Source organism: Denticeps clupeoides, chromosome 9, assembly GCF_900700375.1.
Source record: "Denticeps clupeoides chromosome 9, fDenClu1.1, whole genome shotgun sequence".
Classification (NCBI taxonomy): domain Eukaryota; kingdom Metazoa; phylum Chordata; class Actinopteri; order Clupeiformes; family Denticipitidae; genus Denticeps; species Denticeps clupeoides.
In genome coordinates, this window is record NC_041715.1 from 19,450,289 (window position 1) to 19,468,319 (window position 18,031).

Genomic DNA, 18,031 nt, shown 5'->3' on the forward strand with positions numbered 1-18,031 from the left:
CTGCGAATAAAAAGCACTTCAGACGTCACCCAGAGTCATGAAATGCAACTGAATGAGAATGTCCCGGAGAGGGAACAGCAGGATGTGGGACCATGAAGACCAGCACCGCTGAGGGATGAAACTCCTCAGATTCGATCCGTTTTCCAAGGTCGCACCATGTTCTCCGACCTGGCCGATCTGAACTACAGCTTCAACGTGAGCGACGGGGACCCCTTCCTGGACGAGGACTGGAACGACCCCCCGACCCAGACCCTGTCCGGGACGGGCTTCATCGTCCTGTCCGTCATGCTGGGCTTGATCATGACTTTCGGCTTCCTCAACAACTTGGTGGTGCTGATTCTGTTCTGCAGGTTCAGGGCGCTGCGCACGCCGGTCAACATGCTGCTGCTCAACATCAGCGTGAGCGACATGCTGGTCTGTCTGCTGGGCACCACGCTGAGCTTCGCCTCCAGCACCCAGGGGCGCTGGCTGCTGGGCCGCCGCGGGTGCAGCTGGTACGGCTTCATCAACTCCTGCTTCGGTACGTTGCATTCAACAGCGTTTTCTTTCTGCCGAAGGTAACAGTGGGGTTGAGTCGCACATGAACAAATGGACATCTTTTGAATGTGTTGGACATGTTCTGTGAATTGTATGATGGGAATGATGGACAGGTGGGGTGAATGATTGATAATCTGTCACGATTCGGTCCGGCAGGGGCTACTCCGGAGTTTCATGTTGGTCCTGTGCTATTATGTTTCCTGATAGTTTTTTACCTGTTTCTCCCTGTATAAAGCTGCCCAGTTGGTATCTGTTCGCGGCCAGGTCGTTGTTTGGTGATGTCCCCTCTGTCCCGGTCACCATGTATTAAACCCCTGTTTCATGACGTCGTGCATATGCGTCCTTCTTCCAACCAGCATGACAGATAGGTAAATCAGGGAACAAGTGAACCACCAAGCTGATGTGCTCCTGGTGGGAAAACTGTAATGGTCTGGCTGACACAAGGTGAAATGTGAATGCTGGTCCTGAAAGAAAGTTGTCAGAACAGGTGTGTGGCGCTGGGAAGCTGTATGTGAGTCTCAGAGCTGGACCGCAGATGAAGGCCGAGTTGAATAATCAGTGCAGAACAAGTATTTATCAGACGCCCTTATCCAGAGCAACGACAGGGACAGTCCCCCCTGGAGACACTCAGGGTTAAGAGTCTTGATCAGGGACACAATGGTAGTAGATTTGAAACTAGGAGTTCTGGTTCATAGTCGAGTGTTTTAACCACTACACTACTAGCACCTCACCTAAACCTAAAAATATTTAATAAAGGTCTCATGACATGAAAATGTTTTTTTTTTTTGCTTTAATATCGGTCTTATTTGTCCTCTAATACTGTATCTGAAACCTCTTTCCTAAATTCAGCCTTGGTGCAGAATTACAGCCACTTTGATCCTGTCACACAATGAGATTTCCCAGATTTCCCGTTTCAGTGTCTGTAGCTTTAAATGTTAATGAGGAGGAGCGAGGCGGGACGAGGAGGAGAGCGGCCTATAGAAGTTGAGGGGGCATTTGAGCTAATTTTTACATTCAATAACTGAGCAAATGCAATGTTTCATACATTTTCAAGCCATGACGGTCTGTAGAGATAATGTTTTAGGGGAGGGGTATGAAATTCTCTGGGCAGGCAAAGCATGAGAAACGGGAGGTAACCTTTCCCCTTATGACGACATAAGGGGACAAATTCCAGATCCGACCATCTGAACTGCCGCTCTCTGAATGGCAAAGCAGAATGACCAAAGCACTCTTTACACCTATCACCATTTCTAGTCACTGCAGGACCATAGACAGGCTCACAAAGTGAAAATTTCATGTCAGGGGACCTTTAATCTGTCAGACCTAATATTTTAACATTGAAATAAAGTAAATAAACCAATCAAATCTTCTTTTACCTGGTTTTATCCACATTACATTAATGCTAAAATATTAGATGTTAGCCAGTGTTCAATTCTTTTCTGTCTGAAATTAAATGAATACACCAGGAAGCTGTATTTTGTGATGTTGGAGCTCTGAAGGGCTTTCTTTTCAACAGAACCTGATTCCAGATCAACTCATTCATGCTCATTCTTTACACTCATGGAATGTGACATTTTCGTGACGTCATAATGACCACCTGACTCTTTCCCTGTTTGTCAGAACTAGTTTAGGTCTTCCCAGGGGAGTCAGCCCTGTAATGAGTTATAATGTGAAACTGAGCAATGTCTGCTGTTATTAATCCTGTCATTAATCTGCAGAAGTGATGACCTGCCAGGCCAACGTGGTTTTTTAATGTCTGCATCGGGCATGAAAAAGCATCTGGCTTTAATTCACCCTCGTTCCTCCTGACACAGTCCTTCATCCTCAACATTTTTAATCGATCTTGTTGTTGGTCAGTTCTTTCTCTGCCTTATATCAGAAAAAACAGTGTTTCAGCTGACAGCTGAACCTACTAAAAAGAGGGTTCTGGTTGCACTGGAAGAAAAGATAAATCATATATAATCAATGAAGCAAATTATAAATATAACTACAGGGAGTGCAGAATTCATTTACATTTACATTTACAGCATTTATCAGACGCCCTTATCCAGAGCGACTTACAATCAGTAGTTACAGGGACAGTCTCCCTGGAGCAACTCAGGGTTAAGTGTCTTGCTCAGGGACACAATGGTAGTAAGTGGGATTCGAACCCGGGTCTTCTGGTTCATAGGTGAGTATGTTACCCACTAGGCTACTACCACAGAATTATTAGGCAAGTTGTATTTTTGAGGAGTAATTTTATTATTGAACAACAACCATGTTCTCAATGAACCCAAAAACTCATTAATATAAAAGCTGAATGTTTTTGGAAGTAGTTTTTAGTTTGTTTTTATTTTTAACTATTTTAGGGGGATATCTGTGTGTGCAGGTGACTATTACTGTGCATAATTATTAGGCAACTTAACAAAAAACAAATATATACCCATTTCAATTATTTATTTTTACCAGTGAAACCAATATAACATCTCCACATTCACAAATATACATTTCCCTCCTTGTAAATCTCACATTTGATGATGGACCACAGGTTCTCAATGGGGTTCAGATCAGGTGAACAAGGAGGCCATGTCATTAGTTTTTCTTCTTTTATACCCTTTCTTGCCAGCCACGCTGTGGAGTACTTGGACGCGTGTGATGGAGCATTGTCCTGCATGAAAATCATGTTTTTCTTGAAGGATGCAGACTTCTTCCTGTACCACTGCTTGAAGAAGGTGTCTTCCAGAAACTGGCAGTAGGACTGGGAGTTGAGCTTGACTCCATCCTCAACCCACAAAGGCCCCACAAGCTCATCTTGCTGGCGTCTGAGTCGGACTGGAGCTCTCTGCCCTTTACCAATCCAGCCACGGGCCCATCCATCTGGCCCATCAAGACTCACTCTCATTTCATCAGTCCATAAAACCTTAGAAAAATCAGTCTTGAGATATTTCTTGGCCCAGTCTTGACATGTCTTGTTCAGTGGTGGTCGTCTTTCAGCCTTTCTTACCTTGGCCATGTCTCTGAGTATTGCACACCTTGTGCTTTTGGGCACTCCAGTGATGTTGCAGCTCTGAAATATGGCCAAACTGGTGGCAAGTGGCATCTTGGCAGCTGCACGCTTGACTTTTCTCAGTTCATGGGCAGTTATTTTGCACCTTGGTTTTTCCACATGCTTCTTGCGACCCTGTTGACTATTTTGAATGAAACACTTCAGAAGCTTTGCAATTTTAAGAGTGCTGCATCCCTCTGCAAGATATCTCACTATTTTTGACTTTTCTGAGCCTGTCAAGTCATTCTTTTGACCCATTTTGCCAAAGGAAAGGAAGTTGCCTAATAATTATGCACACCTGATATAGGGTGTTGATGTCATTAGACCACACCCCTTCTCATTACAGAGATGCACATCACCTTATATGCTTAATTGGTAGTAGGTTTTCGAGCCTATACAGCTTGGAGTAAGACAACATGCATGAAGAGGATGATGTGGACAAAAGACTCATTTGCCTTATAATTCTGCACTCCCTGTATGTTTGCATTAATATAAATGAAACATTTTATTGAGGATCCATTAAATATGAGTAGGTTTAAACAGAGAACATAAAAAAAAAACACAGAAACTCAATAACGTACACAACAGGAAGTGCATACCTGGTTATATTAGACTGGATTTGCTCAATATTCTATTTATTTGTAATTACATGAAATGAGGAATAAGTACATGTGTGATTGTGGTAAAATCAAGGACACAGTTATTTTGAGTCGATTTGATCATTAATGTTGCTTTTAATTTAAATCTTTTTTCAGTGTAAGCCTTATCTTCAGTAAGCATGATTGTGATTTCAGAATCCAGGCTGTTTGCCCAGTATGAGACTCTCCAGAAGATTTGAAGCCCTTGGGCAACACATCTGCTTATGAAGTCTCAGCATTCATTCTGCCTCTGCTCGTCACTGACATGGCTTCATACCACCCCAGGTCCTCAATTGAGTCATCCGAGAAAAACACAATTCCATGAAGGAATAGTTTATTCACAGTGAAACATTGAATCAAACCAAATGTGTCTATTGTGGACTCTTCTATAGTGAAGCCACACTGTTCTAATCCATGCAGTGTGTTAAGCATTACCTTGCTGGAATGTACATCACACAATATAGTGTGGATGGACCTGTAATTACCTTTCAGCACTGAAGGTACCTTTCCAGGCGCCAATTCCATAGATTCTACTGCACTGCACATACCCTTTGAAGTGAGTACTGATTACAGGCTGAATGGCCCTTGTCCTCCTTAGAATGCTGTGTGCCTGATATCTACAATGAATTTCAAATGGCAGTTCCCCTGACGAAATAAGCCTGTTTTAAGTGCATAAGGAACAAAAATAATTGGCATCTAATACTGATTTCCAGCGGATTCAGCAGATTCTTTTGATCATATCATGTACTTTCCATAATGAGAAATTCAAAGTCAATGACTAAAAAAAGTAGTCATTGACTCTGCCACTATAAAATGCAAACAAGGATAGGGTTTGCTTCTTAATGTATAGTTTGGTGCAAGAAAAGAGGAAGCAAATCAGCCTTTCCAGGTTGCTGACTGAGAACTAGGAAAATGGTCCTGTGAGTGCATGGAATGGGAAATTGGACATTTGGTCTTGAGGGGCTCTGAATTTACTTGCTCTTCTTACTGAATGTCAGGTGTAATTTACAAAAATTCTTTTTTTTTTTTTAGCTATTTGAGTTGCATTTTGCTGTGATTGTTAAAGTAACATGTACCCAACACGGGTGCACACAGACCCTGATGTCTGATCATTGTCACTAATTAGTGCATACTTTAACTCAAGAGACCAGGGGACTGACTTCCCACAGCTCTGTCTCCTATTTACATGTCATTGGACAGGCACCCATCTGGACAGATCCTGTCTAATCCATCTAATCAATGTCAGCAGAGCTTTCTGATTCAATGAGCTCAGGGATCTGGATGAGGCCTGAAGGGCTCTCAGCATGCGGTCTGGTCATGAAACCGGAGTGTGACTGAATTTCACAGCTAGAATTAAAAGAAAATCCAAGAGGGACCATTTCTTGATGCGATTCAATGGTTTAGACCTGAATCAGGTGATCAATGGGCTGCTGGACAGGACAGATTTCTTTTAAGTAACAACAGTGATAAGAAGAATTTTACACACAAGGGCTTTAATAACATTTTAAAAGTGAATTTTGTGTGCTGGTGTATGTGGGCCATATTATCATGGTGCTTACGATGCAACTTTACCAGTTCAGTCATTAATTGAATGAAATGTGCACATTTGGCAGCAACTGTGGAACTGTGAGTTGCTTATGGCAGAGACCAAGGAGGAGAGCCATGGAAAAGAATGCATGATTCTGAATTGATGCTGAAAAAAATTTAATGAATCTATGAATCTGGAAATCATGGAGCCCTAAAAACCCTGGACACACACACGTATTTCAGGTGTGCAAATAATGTGTACGTAGCAGTCAATGACGCAAAGAATGTTTACTCAGTCGACAAATCTAAAAACACCAACCAGACATGTTCATGGAAAAGAGGAGATCTGGTCACCTTAACTATGCTAACTTATTTATCACAATCAGAATGTTATTCTAAAAAATATATGTGTGGTCCCTGTCACGACTACGGACTTACGGGGGAAGGAAGCGCAGAGGTCTGACATGCTGGGAAGGGGAGTTAAATTGTTTTCGGCCACCGCGCCATTGTTTATTTGTATTTCTTTATTGTGGCCACCGCGCCATTGTTTATTTGTATTTCTTTATTGTTTTAACAAACAATAAAGAAATACAAATAAACAATGGCGCGGTGGCCGAAAACAATTTAACTTAAATAAAGAACATAAACTAACCCGTAGGCGTGTGGCAATTGCCAGAACTCAAAAACATAAAGACATTCACTCACTGAAGTCAAGTTCATGTCTGAGTTCACGAAAATGCTGGAGACCTAGAAGGGGCGGAAACTTCCGGCATTTATGGGGCGTCAGGATTGGAGTCAGGTGTGGAGCCCAGCTGCAGGCAATCCTGACAGTCCCTGAGAGGTATCTTAATTACTGTGTGTAAAAACAAGTAAGAAAGTAGAGCTACCTTAAAAGGAAGACAAATAGCACATATATAAAATAAAAAGTGAAGTGAAACACAGCAAAATGTGTCCTCTGCATTTAACCCATCACCCTTGGTGGTCAGCCATGACAGGCGCCCAGGGAGCAGTGTGTGGGGACGGTGCTTTGCTCAGTAGTACCTCAGTGGCACCTCGGCGGATCGGGATTCGAACCCGCAACCTTCTCATTACTAGGCCGCTTGCTTAACCGCCAGGCCACCACTGCCCCAGGGTGTGATAGAAACCTTACTGCACATTAAAGCTTTATTGCACATGAAAGAAATTGAATTGGAGGTGGAAAAATGGATTCAATGTCATTAAGTGCCCCAATGGCCACAGGGTAGAAGCTGTTGTTTAGTCTGTCCTTGTTTTAATGCACCTGTATCTTTTGCATGATGGAAAAGTTGGAACAACTTTATCAACTTCAAATTAACTTATGCAAATCATTAAACCCTAAATATTCCAAACAACTGTTTACTCATCCCAAGAGGTGTCAGGTTTTGAAATTATGATTAACAATCTGATTAACAGCTCTAGTGGGGCGGCCAATCAGATTTCAAGGGTGGCTTTGCCTACCTGGCATTGAATATATGCATATATGGCATTATCCAGCATTTGTGACATATTTTGAATGACAAAAAAATTAAACACATTGCATTTTAATGTTACAAGATCACAATAATCTTAAAAATTCTATCTGCAATACAATATAATACACTTAAATTGTTATTTATTTTCCAAAGACACAGGGTGAAAGAGTCACTTGCATTTACAGCATTTATCAGACGCCCTCATCCAGAGTGATTTACAGTCAGTAGTGACAGGGACAGTCCCCCTGGAGATACTCAGGCTTAAGTGTCTTGCTCAGGGGGGTTAGTGAGTAAGGCTGTTTTGGTTCATAGGCAAATAACAACCCACCAGGCAACTACCACCCCATGCATGGTTGCCGACCACTGCCTAATGGGTAACACACTTGTTCATGATGTAGACGACAACAAAGTCATAGGTTCAAACCCTACTTACTACCATGGAGTGGTAAGTAGGGTTTGAATCCATTACCATTACTACCAATAACCCTGAGTGTCTCTAGGGGGACTGTCCCTTTAACTACTGATCATAAGTCATAAGGGCATCTGTAAGATGGGACGTCACAGGACCATGGCCTTTCTATGCTTTTCTTTTGCATAGCGGCCGTCTGTAAGAAGAGATGTCGCGGAGCCATGACATTCCTGTGCCTTTGTTGTGCATGAAGATTCAACACCTCCGTTTTACATGTCTTTTGTCAGACGGCATTGCAACATTTGCAGGTCCTACCCCGAGCCAAACGTGTGAGGTGTCGGCCGTCGGGACCTTCCCCAGACGGGAGGCACCGGGGGCGTGACGTCAGAAACAACAGGTTCTGATTGGTCTGTGACAGCTTCCTGTAGGCCAGGGGTATAAAGATCTGTTCACATGTGGGGAAGGGTCTTCACTTTCTTTCCCAGCTGCCTTTCCATCGAAACCGGATTTTCCGGTTTTCGAGTCTGCTCTATCCTCTCATTTTTTCTCATTACTTTTTTTTCTCTCTCTCTCTCTATACTCTTTCTTCTCATTTTTGTTTTCTCTGTAACATTGGTATATTTTTACATACAATATTCACATGTAACTGCAATAATAATAAATAATAAATCAGAAACTGTTCATTTTTTAACCTCTATTGTGCCACACATCTTTCTGCCAGGTAACATCAAGTTGGAGTGGTTTGAATACAGTGCTTTTGTGTGTAGAGAGAGAGTTATTTGGTCGGTTCTCTACCCACTTTTTATACATCTGATAAATTCCATAAATGTACATCTAAATAGGAGTAGGGTGCCTGACAGCTGTCAATCATGCCTATGGACGCAATCATTTTAAAACATTGATAAAAAAATCATTAAAATGACTAAGGTCAGATGAATCCCACAGCTACTGAATGGCCCCTGTTTTCTTGTAGGCATCGTCTCACTCATCTCCCTGGTGGTCCTCTCCTATGACCGCTACAGCACACTGGCTGTCTACAAAAAACAAGGCCCTGACTACCGCAAGCCTCTCCTGGCCGTGGGTGGGTCCTGGCTGTACTCCCTCATATGGACGGTGCCCCCCCTACTTGGCTGGAGTAGTTATGATCTGGAGGGCGCTGGGACGAGCTGCTCTGTGTCCTGGAAGCTGCGCACGGCCCAGTCACACTCCTACGTCATCTGCCTGTTCATCTTCTGCCTGGGTCTTCCGGTGCTGGTCATGATGTACTGCTACGCCCGCCTTCTGCATGCCGTCAAGCAGGTGAGGGGTGTGTGGGGCTTACATCTCCAATGGAAGAAAATCCTTCCCTTTCAACAGGAAAAAATGTGGAAATGGATTGGTATATTTTGATATATCTGATATTTTGGTATATTCTTTAAGTATATATTCAGAGTTGGTGATTCTTTTAGACAACTGCACTCCTGGTGTTAGAAGCAGCGACTGCATATGTGTGTTAGTGTGGCGGTTCAAGCCCAGTTCACCCTTGTGGTGTGGACACTGGTTTTGTGCTTTATTGTGTAGAATTTCATAGTGCTAGATTCCCCTGCTTCCTGTTCATCCACTCTGGTGGAGAGACATGAGTTTATCCTACCCCGCATCCCTCCCATCTCCTACAATGTGTTCTATATTTTAACTTTCTCAGCTATTTTTTCACAGAACTCCTGTTAGATGATAACTGATACGCTAATGCTGACTGTCATCATCACACAAATTCCTATTTACAATTACATTTACAGCATTTACCAGACGCCCTTATCCAGAGCGACTTACAATCAGTAGTTACAGGGACAGTCCCCCCCGGAGGGGTTAAGTGTCTTGCTCAGGGACACAATGGTAGTAAGTGGGTTTTGAACCTGGGTCTTCCGGTTCATAGGCGAGTGTGTTACCCATTAGGCTACTACCACCCTACTACATTTGCTGTACCACACTACTAAAAGAACTCTTTTATTTGTGGTTATAGAATTGGAAAGCTTATACCTTGGTATCCAATAGAAAATAAGCATTTGAGATGGAAAATATGCACTATTGATTCTGTGCTGAATTTCAAACCGAGACTGGTGAGAGGCACATTGACAACTACGAAATGTTACATTATGGTGATGCGGAGTCTGGAATACATTTCACAACATTTTCTTCTTTCACACACATGCAGACAGACGTTTTACCATCTCAGCCACTTGATGAGACTTAGCGCTTGCATCCACAGTCTCTTTTGCAGGCACTAGTTTTACTGGCTGTTGGTTTTGTTGTTGCATTATCTACATTGGGAAGCAAACACAATGGATGGGTAATACGTTGTGACGCTGATTTATTTTTATTAAAGGGCTCCTGCAACCATCAAACCCCATATTTTTGTGTGCTCACCCAGTCTTTTTTTTTACTGACTATGAAGTACTTCTGCAAGAAGCCAGAAACAAATCTGCAAGATTTGTTTCTGGCTGAAATCTAAGTAGGTACTGGGGTACTGTGCTGCTGGACATTTCTGCCAGAATGCTGAATGCATTATAATATTCATTTTTGAGTCTTAATTCACGTACAATGCAAGATGTCCCATATGCCCTCTAGGGGTGGGGGAAAAAATCGATACAGCATAGTATCGCGATATTTTGCATGGTGATATTGTATCGATACAGGGACACCAAATATTGATATTTTGTACACAAATTTAAATAAACAAATCAAACTGTTAGTACAATGATTAAAGCAATACATTTTTTACTCCACCGGGTGGTGCTGTTGGGCGTTTTCTTTAGTGAGGTCAGCAAAGGTGAGAGTCAGCGTGTGGGATGAATTCGGTAAAACAAAAATGGAGGCAGAGAAAGAGATTAGGAAAGCGCCGTCCGTGTTTAAGTCAAACGTCTGGATGTATTTTGGATTTTTTGACAAGGATGGGACAAAAAAGATGGATATGACACACACGATTTGCAAGGAGTGTCGTATGAAAGTAAAGTATTCTGGAAATACTACGAACATGAGGGCTCATCTCACCCGCCACCATCCTGAGATATTGTTAGCTGAGGACGGCAAAGCTAAACCAGCTCCACTGAAAAATCAACCAACGCTGGACACACTTAGCTTAACAAAACTACCTCCCAATTCAGAGCGAGCTAAGAGAATAACACACTCCATAACGTACTTCATTTGCAAAGACCTGCGTCCATACAACGTTGTGGAAAACGAAGGCTTCTCTTACATGCTTAAAACGCTGGAACCCAGGTATCAACAAACAGGTCATTTTGCTTATCTTAATTTAAGGGAACAGGTTTAATTTTATTGTCGTTTAACATTTTTATTTAGTAAATGCAAATCTACATTTTTAGTTTATTTTCATTTAACAGAGATTTACTTTAAAATTATTAAGCTGCTGAAGTTGCTGCATAACTTTTTGCAATTTATACTGTTCAAAGTACCTGTAATTCTATGTCAGTAACAGTTTGTCAGCAATAAAATTGATGAAAGTGAATGACTAAAGACTATTTTGTAAGATTAAATGTATTTTGACAAAGTTTACCTTTATGGACATAATTTGCAGTTGGAAAAAAACGTGATTATCACAATATATCGTATCGCAATACTTAGCATATCGCAGAATGTTTAAAATCGCAATAATATTGTATCGTGAGTTAAATATCGTGATAATATCGTATCGTGGGGTCTCTGGTGATTCCCACCTCTAATGCACTCTGTGGAATATGCAAAATTTGTCTTTTGAAATATCTGTCTGTGTTTTAGTTTTATCTTTAAGTCTGTCATGTCACGTGTGGTACCAGTATAGATCTTCTTGGTTCTGGCTTTTCCAAATCCATTGACTTCTATTTGTTTTTTAAGGGGTGTTCAGATGTACAGAGATACTACTGTGTGTGTCTGTTGAGGCACCAGACTACTATGTGTGTTTTCATTCTCATCCTGACCCGGGTTCAGAGAGGGCTTTCTATACAAGGGTCTGCTAACTAATTGGTTGAGAGATTGGGATTGGTTTTAAGGAATATCTTGATCTGACACCAAGTTTAACCAAGTGGGTGAACATATGAGAGAATGTGCTTTTCCCCTCTATTTCCCATCAGCCACCTCTTGCCGATCTTGATTTTCTACTCCGCAGCCTCTCAAACATCAGTCCCGCTTGCCTCAGCCGCTATATACACATTGCTAACTGAGGCAATTTGCACCTGTGTGTCACTTTATGAATGTGAACACTGAAATGAATCAATTGGTCTCACAGAAATTGACTTTTTATAAGTGGGTATTCATGAGCTGCAGGGTCTATGTATGCTGAATGGAATGCATATTTCTGGCCTCAAGCAACTGCTGCAAATAATCTTTACTTTTAATATCTTTAAATATCAATGATTCTTCTAGTGAAACATTATCAAAGCTCTGGTATCCAGCGTCAGGGTATCACACTTAAACTGTGGTGTGAAAATGTTTTTTTTTTATACAAGAAGAAGAAAATGTGTTATAATTAAACAATTTTACAGTTCATGTAATGATCTCTCTCTCATGATCACATTGGGGGCAACAGTCCTGCAAGATCATAGCATCCCCAGTAATAATATTATTCTCATCCATTATCATGGGTAAACTATTGGCTATCCTATCAGTGGATGATCAAATGTTAAAAAATTTGGATGACATTCTCCTTTATTGCATTACGTTCTTGCTAATATAAATTGTAAACCATTACATTACCCCATGCTAAAGAGAATATTTTGGAGGATTGAAATGTACTGGTTGTGGTAGTTTGTTAATTTTTACAAAAATCTGCCCATTGCATCATCCCCAGGTTGGAAAAATCCGGAAGAGTGCAGTCCGTCGCAGAGAATACCACGTGCTGTTCATGGTCCTCACCACTGTAGCCTGCTACCTGATTTGCTGGCTGCCCTATGGTGTAGTGGCACTGGTGGCTACATTCGGCCAGCCAGGCATCATCTCCCCAGTGGCCAGTGTTGTACCGTCACTCCTCGCCAAGACCAGCACCGTGATCAATCCCCTCATCTACATTCTCATGAATAAGCAGGTAATGTCCCAGTCACTGCCAGTGCTGTTCTGCAAATGTACAACCCATCTATCCCAAACACGGTGCACACAGTGAAACTTGTCCTCTGCATTCAACTCATCACCCTTAGTGAGCAGTGGGCAGCCATGACAGGTGCCCGGGGAGCAGTGTGTGGGGACGGTGCTTTGCTCAGTGGCACCTTGCGGATCGGGATTCGAACCGGCAACCTTCTGATTACGGGGCCGCTTCCTTAACCGCTAGGCCACCACTGCCACTGCAAGGACTTTTTTGTGGATTTTTTTTTAGTATTTCAGTCTGACTGAAATTGGAATGCATTTGCTTAAATGAATTTTTTTTTACAGATACATCAACATATAACATAACCGTATACCAGATTAAACAATATCTGGGCAGTTCTACTGTCACAACCATAAGGCCAGTGAAATACCAGGTATTTGAATGATGCGGTTATATGTATATATATAATTTTAAATAAAAGAGTTTACATAAAAAAAAATTAGAAAATATTTAAGTAACACTATGAGTGTCTCCATCTCCGCACCAAGTCGTACAAGCTTGACTCTTTAAAAAGTCCTAAATTCGAGTTTCCAAAAAATAGGGTCTTAAACATCATTAAAGTGTCATTAAAATTAAATCCTTAAATATAAAGTTAAAGATCTTAAAAATACTGCAGACCCAATAAATGAAATAAAACAAGCCTTCAATCTGTGTGCTGCACTGCGTTCACCGGTTGTGTTGGTTGGCCGAGCGATGGGTAGTGGCGAGGATCAATTGATATGCTGTGGGGACCCCACCTGAAGGCTCCTGATGGCTGAAGATTGTGGGCTGGTAGCCATAGCAGACCTCAAATGGGCTACTGCCTGTGGCATTCCCAGCTGTTGGTTGGCCTTCTCTACCTGGCCGTTGGACTGTGGGTGGTATCCGATGAGTTGGCAAAATGACTTCAGCCGAGACAAACTGGGGTCCCTGGTTGGAGACGATGTCCTGGGGGAACCCATGTAAATGTACAATGTGTTGGAGGAGTAGCGTGGCAGTTGTGGTGGAAGACGTATGACTGCGCAGGACAACCAAGTCGACTGCTTTGGAGAAACAGTCCACTATGGTCAGGATGGTGTTTAGACCCATCGTCCAGCAGGCAATGACGAGGGACCAGTGATGGCGTTCTTTGCCCAGGCACACACCTTACAGGCATCAACATAGAAATGGATGTGCCACCAGAGCGCCCGTTCTGTTCTGGTGGTCAGTCCAGTCCAGAAAGGAAGTGTCACTGCCTCTGAGCCAATGTCACCACTCCTCCAGCGCTCACTTCACTGCAAGCAGTATATGGTCCCCTACCCCATATTGCTGCTGAGTTGATGTGAACTTAAAGGAGAAGAAGCAACGTGGATGGCATTTTTGGTCCAGACCGTGTTGAAGTGTGTTTGCTTCCACAATGAACGGGAGTGTGGGATCTGGGTGCTGAAGAATGGGAGCTGTGATGAAGCGATGGCAGAGTGACTAGAAGGTCTGGATGGCAGCTGGGGTCAGGTGAAGGGGACATGCAGAGGTCTTTGTGAGTGCGGCGAGGGGTGCTGCAACTGTACTACAGACACAGATAAAGCAACAATAGATATTTGCAAACCCAAGGAACCTTTGAAACTGTTTGAGCGTGAATATAGATGAACACATGGGGGTTCTGATCCAGGGAGGAGATTGATGGCCATGTCTCCAGGGCAATGTCGTGGGAGTTAACATGCCTTGGTTGTACTGAAGATGGCGGCCAGATCGTGGTAAAGGATGGGATGGAGACGAGAGACTGTGGAGGAGTGGCAGGAGGTGATACCGGTGAGGAAGCGGCTTGAGGCAATTTAAATGGCCTCACTTCAACACCAGACACGAGGACGAGAAGAGTTGAGGGTTGTTTGTAGACAGCCAGAGAAAACCCAGGAGGAGGTGATATGATGATAGTGGTGACCAGAAAGCTGATGGTCTCCACATGGGTGTCCTGGCGGAGACACACGAGATCAGTCTGGTGTGTAATGGTTCCGGCCGGCACCGGCCATCTGTACCGATGGTAATCGGCTGCGAAAGCGGCTTGAGTGGAATGTGCTGTTGTTGAACAGAGTGATCTATGAAGTTACCTGCGGCCTCGGTGTCAACGAAGGTGGGGAACTTCAGGGCCTGAGCTCGTCACTCCAGGAACTCAGGTAGAAGAAGACTGAAGGCAGAAGTTTGAGTTGTGGTGGCAGGTTGCCCAGCAGAATTCGCCACCCCGATCAGCCGCTCGTGTTTCCCAGACGGGGTGGTAGTCGCCTAGTGGGTAACACACTCGACTATGAACCAGAAGACCCAGGTTCAAATCCCACTTACTACCATTGTGTCCCTGAGCAAGACACTTAACCCTAAGTTGCTCCAGGGAAGACTGTCCCTGTAAATACTGATTGTAAGTCGCTCTGGTTAAGGGTTTCTCATAAATGCTGTAAATGTAAATGTAAATGACTGGGCAGACCACCCCATGATGAGAGGGCGGTGCCACTGAGCAAAGCACTGACCCCACACACTGCTCCCCAGGCACCTGTCATGGCTGCCCACGGCTCATCAAGGGTGATGTTCAAAAGCAGAGGACACATTGTGTTGTGTGCGCTGTGTGCTTTGCTGTGTACCACAGTGACAATCACTTCACTTTCCCACTTCCATATTCCCCGGGTCACGTGAATGCCGTCATGTGACAGTTTATACCATTTATACCCTTCAGTCCTACCTCCAGGTGTTAATATTTACATTCATGTTTAGTGGGAACTGTGTTGCTGATCAGCTTTCACTTTGCTAGGTTAAGAAGGAGGCGATTAAACACAGTTTAGTTTAGGTGGGTGCTTAGGCACCGTCCTCGTTGTGTGGTGCCAGGGAATAAAAGCAGCTGCTTTCTCACTAGTCAGTAAGTAAAAATTGGGTTTGTTGTGCTGGTGACTTAGGCTACCAGCTTGTACCAAATAGTACAAAGCTCTTATTAAAGCCAGAATGAGCACCAAGCAGAAGCATGCTACATTATTCAAATATGCGCATGCACACAGCTCTTTTACTTTGTCAAAAATTAATAGTTTATACATTTACTAACATCATGGTAAGACCCTGGTTCAACCAAAACGTAATTGACAGTTCGTTTCAACTCTGCATCTCCTCAGCATCTTTCTCACTGGTTGAAACACATCACCCGTCATGTTCGGGCAAAGATCTTCAATTCTATCTGCACCTTATGTGGCACCTGGTGGGACAGCAGGTATTACAGGACAGGTTCAGTGGAACACAGTCATAATTATGACTTTATTTAGGCAATTCTGTACAAATCTTCGGTGTGCCATATTAAAAAGACCAACGGACCCCATGTGGCACCGGGCCATAGGTGGATATAGTGCAACATTTTCTTTTATTAATACTTGATGTGTTCAGTAGTCTTTTTGCATTATACTACATTATTAGGTGCATTAGGATGCCTGCAATCACAAGATTTGTAACTATCTGCCTAACTGGCTTGATGGATATATAGAACCACTTCACTTGGACAATATTTATTTTGTTGTTTTACTTCAAAGCAAATATAAATCACAAATATGACACAAAACATCTTTTAAAAAACATGACACTAAATGAAATCAATGAAACTAATGGCAAATCTTTTTAAGATCAAGTCAAGGGGGGAAATGATAGAAGGGCAATCTGAAAACCAAAAAATAAGTGCACAATAAGTACTTGGTTGCACCTGCTCTGGCAGGTTGAATTCATTGAGGCATGAATTTCTCTTACGTTTTCCACAAAACATTTTCAATTGGACTGAGATCTGTCCTGAGGTGTCTTGCCATCTACCCTGGCTTGTGCAGGACAGACCAAGATGGACTGGAACACAGGAATGGAAACATGGAACCTCACCTCGCTTTCAGGGACTTTGAGCTGGAGCTGGTGCAAGAGGTGGACTGGTATTGACAAGATCTCAGGTGTGAGGAGGCTCACAATTCTCCAGCTGCAGGCAGTACAGTTGGAGTTTGCACCAGTGGATGAGAGGGTTGCTGTTGTTTGATTTTGTTGTTGTTTCATCATACCTAAGTCTCAAAGAATGGGGATGTACTGACCAACCCTTGGTGGACATGCCCTCTGAACAGAGCACTTTTAAAGTGGCAAGGCTGCAGGGGTGGATGTGATTTATCGAGAGATTTTGAAAGCACTGGACAATGTAGGTTAATACACTGTGGTTAATGTGACTCTTCAGTGTAACAGGGAAGGTTGGTAAAGTGTCTTTTGGCAGACTGGGGTGGTGGTTCCCTTATTTGAAAAGGGACCAGAGAGTGTGCTACAACTTCTCAGCCTCCATGGTAATGTCAATTGGCTTAGAGCTGTAACTATATGAATTCAGTATGACATGTATTTGCAATAAATTATTTTTTTTTCAATGTAGGCATCAGCCAAGAGACTTGTCACCACTCCTGTTCTTCGAATTTATGGATAGGACATAAAGACACAGCTGAGCACATAAGGGAGTCTGGTTTGGGGACCTGGAGGTGACATTACTGTTATTTGTAGATTATAATGTCCTCATGTCCCCAACCCTGAAGAAGCTGGAATGAGAATCAGCACCTCAAAACTATTCTTTCCTGCTGGATTGTTGTCTCCAGGTGAGGGGTTGGACAGTTTAAGAATCTCAGGATCTTGGACAAAGGCATTGTGAGATTTATCAGATCAGAATCAGCTTCAGCAGTTTTGTGGGCGCAGTTTTGATTCACTGCTTCCGTTGCTTTGCCGAATGCAATGTTTACACTGCAGCTGAATCTGTACAGGAGCAGTTTCCACTAGGGATGTGCGATACCACTGATTTCCTTTTAGATCAGATGCCAAGTAAAATTCAGGTTGGTTTCAGCAATACTGATAACTCGTATAAAAAAGGGGGGGTGTGGGTTCATTTGGGTTTGAGAAAGTTGACAACCCTACTGTATGCACACAGACCAAACAAGCAATGAATGGTGTGAAACGCTACAACTCAACTGCAACTCAACTGTAATACCATAAGGACCATACCACCGTACACCACAGGGGTGTGTGGCAGTCACCATTTTTAAAAATGGTGAAGGTGATTATTATAGACGTGCTTATTGCAAGGTGATTGTATTATTTATTTCATTTTCATTTCATTTTTGTATTTTCATCCTTTCATCCTTGAGTGATTCCTTAATTTTCCTAAACTTCATCTGAAAAATATCTGCCATTAATTACATCAATTTCATACATTTTTGTGGTAGGTTCTACAAAGCCTGAATGTTTATCTGTGGTTTGTACTTTTTGCTATAAATTAAGACAAATGAATATATATCCTCAATTTTTTCTTAT

General features: G+C 42.6%; 1 protein-coding gene across 2 annotated transcripts in view; it reads left to right on the forward strand.

Annotated features, from left to right (window-relative positions):
• The window catches only part of tmtops2b (teleost multiple tissue opsin 2b), a 22,454-nt gene continuing 4,423 nt past the window's right edge, over window positions 1-18,031 (forward strand). The window contains exons 1-3 of one of the 2 annotated variants that reach the window (XM_028990849.1): window positions 1-520; window positions 8,600-8,925; window positions 12,446-12,679. In XM_028990849.1, the coding sequence (XP_028846682.1) occupies window positions 157-520; window positions 8,600-8,925; window positions 12,446-12,679 (924 nt within the window). In that variant the 5' untranslated portion in view covers window positions 1-156. The remainder of the gene's footprint in view (window positions 521-8,599; window positions 8,926-12,445; window positions 12,680-18,031) is intronic. The other variant, XM_028990850.1, reaches the window with a different exon arrangement.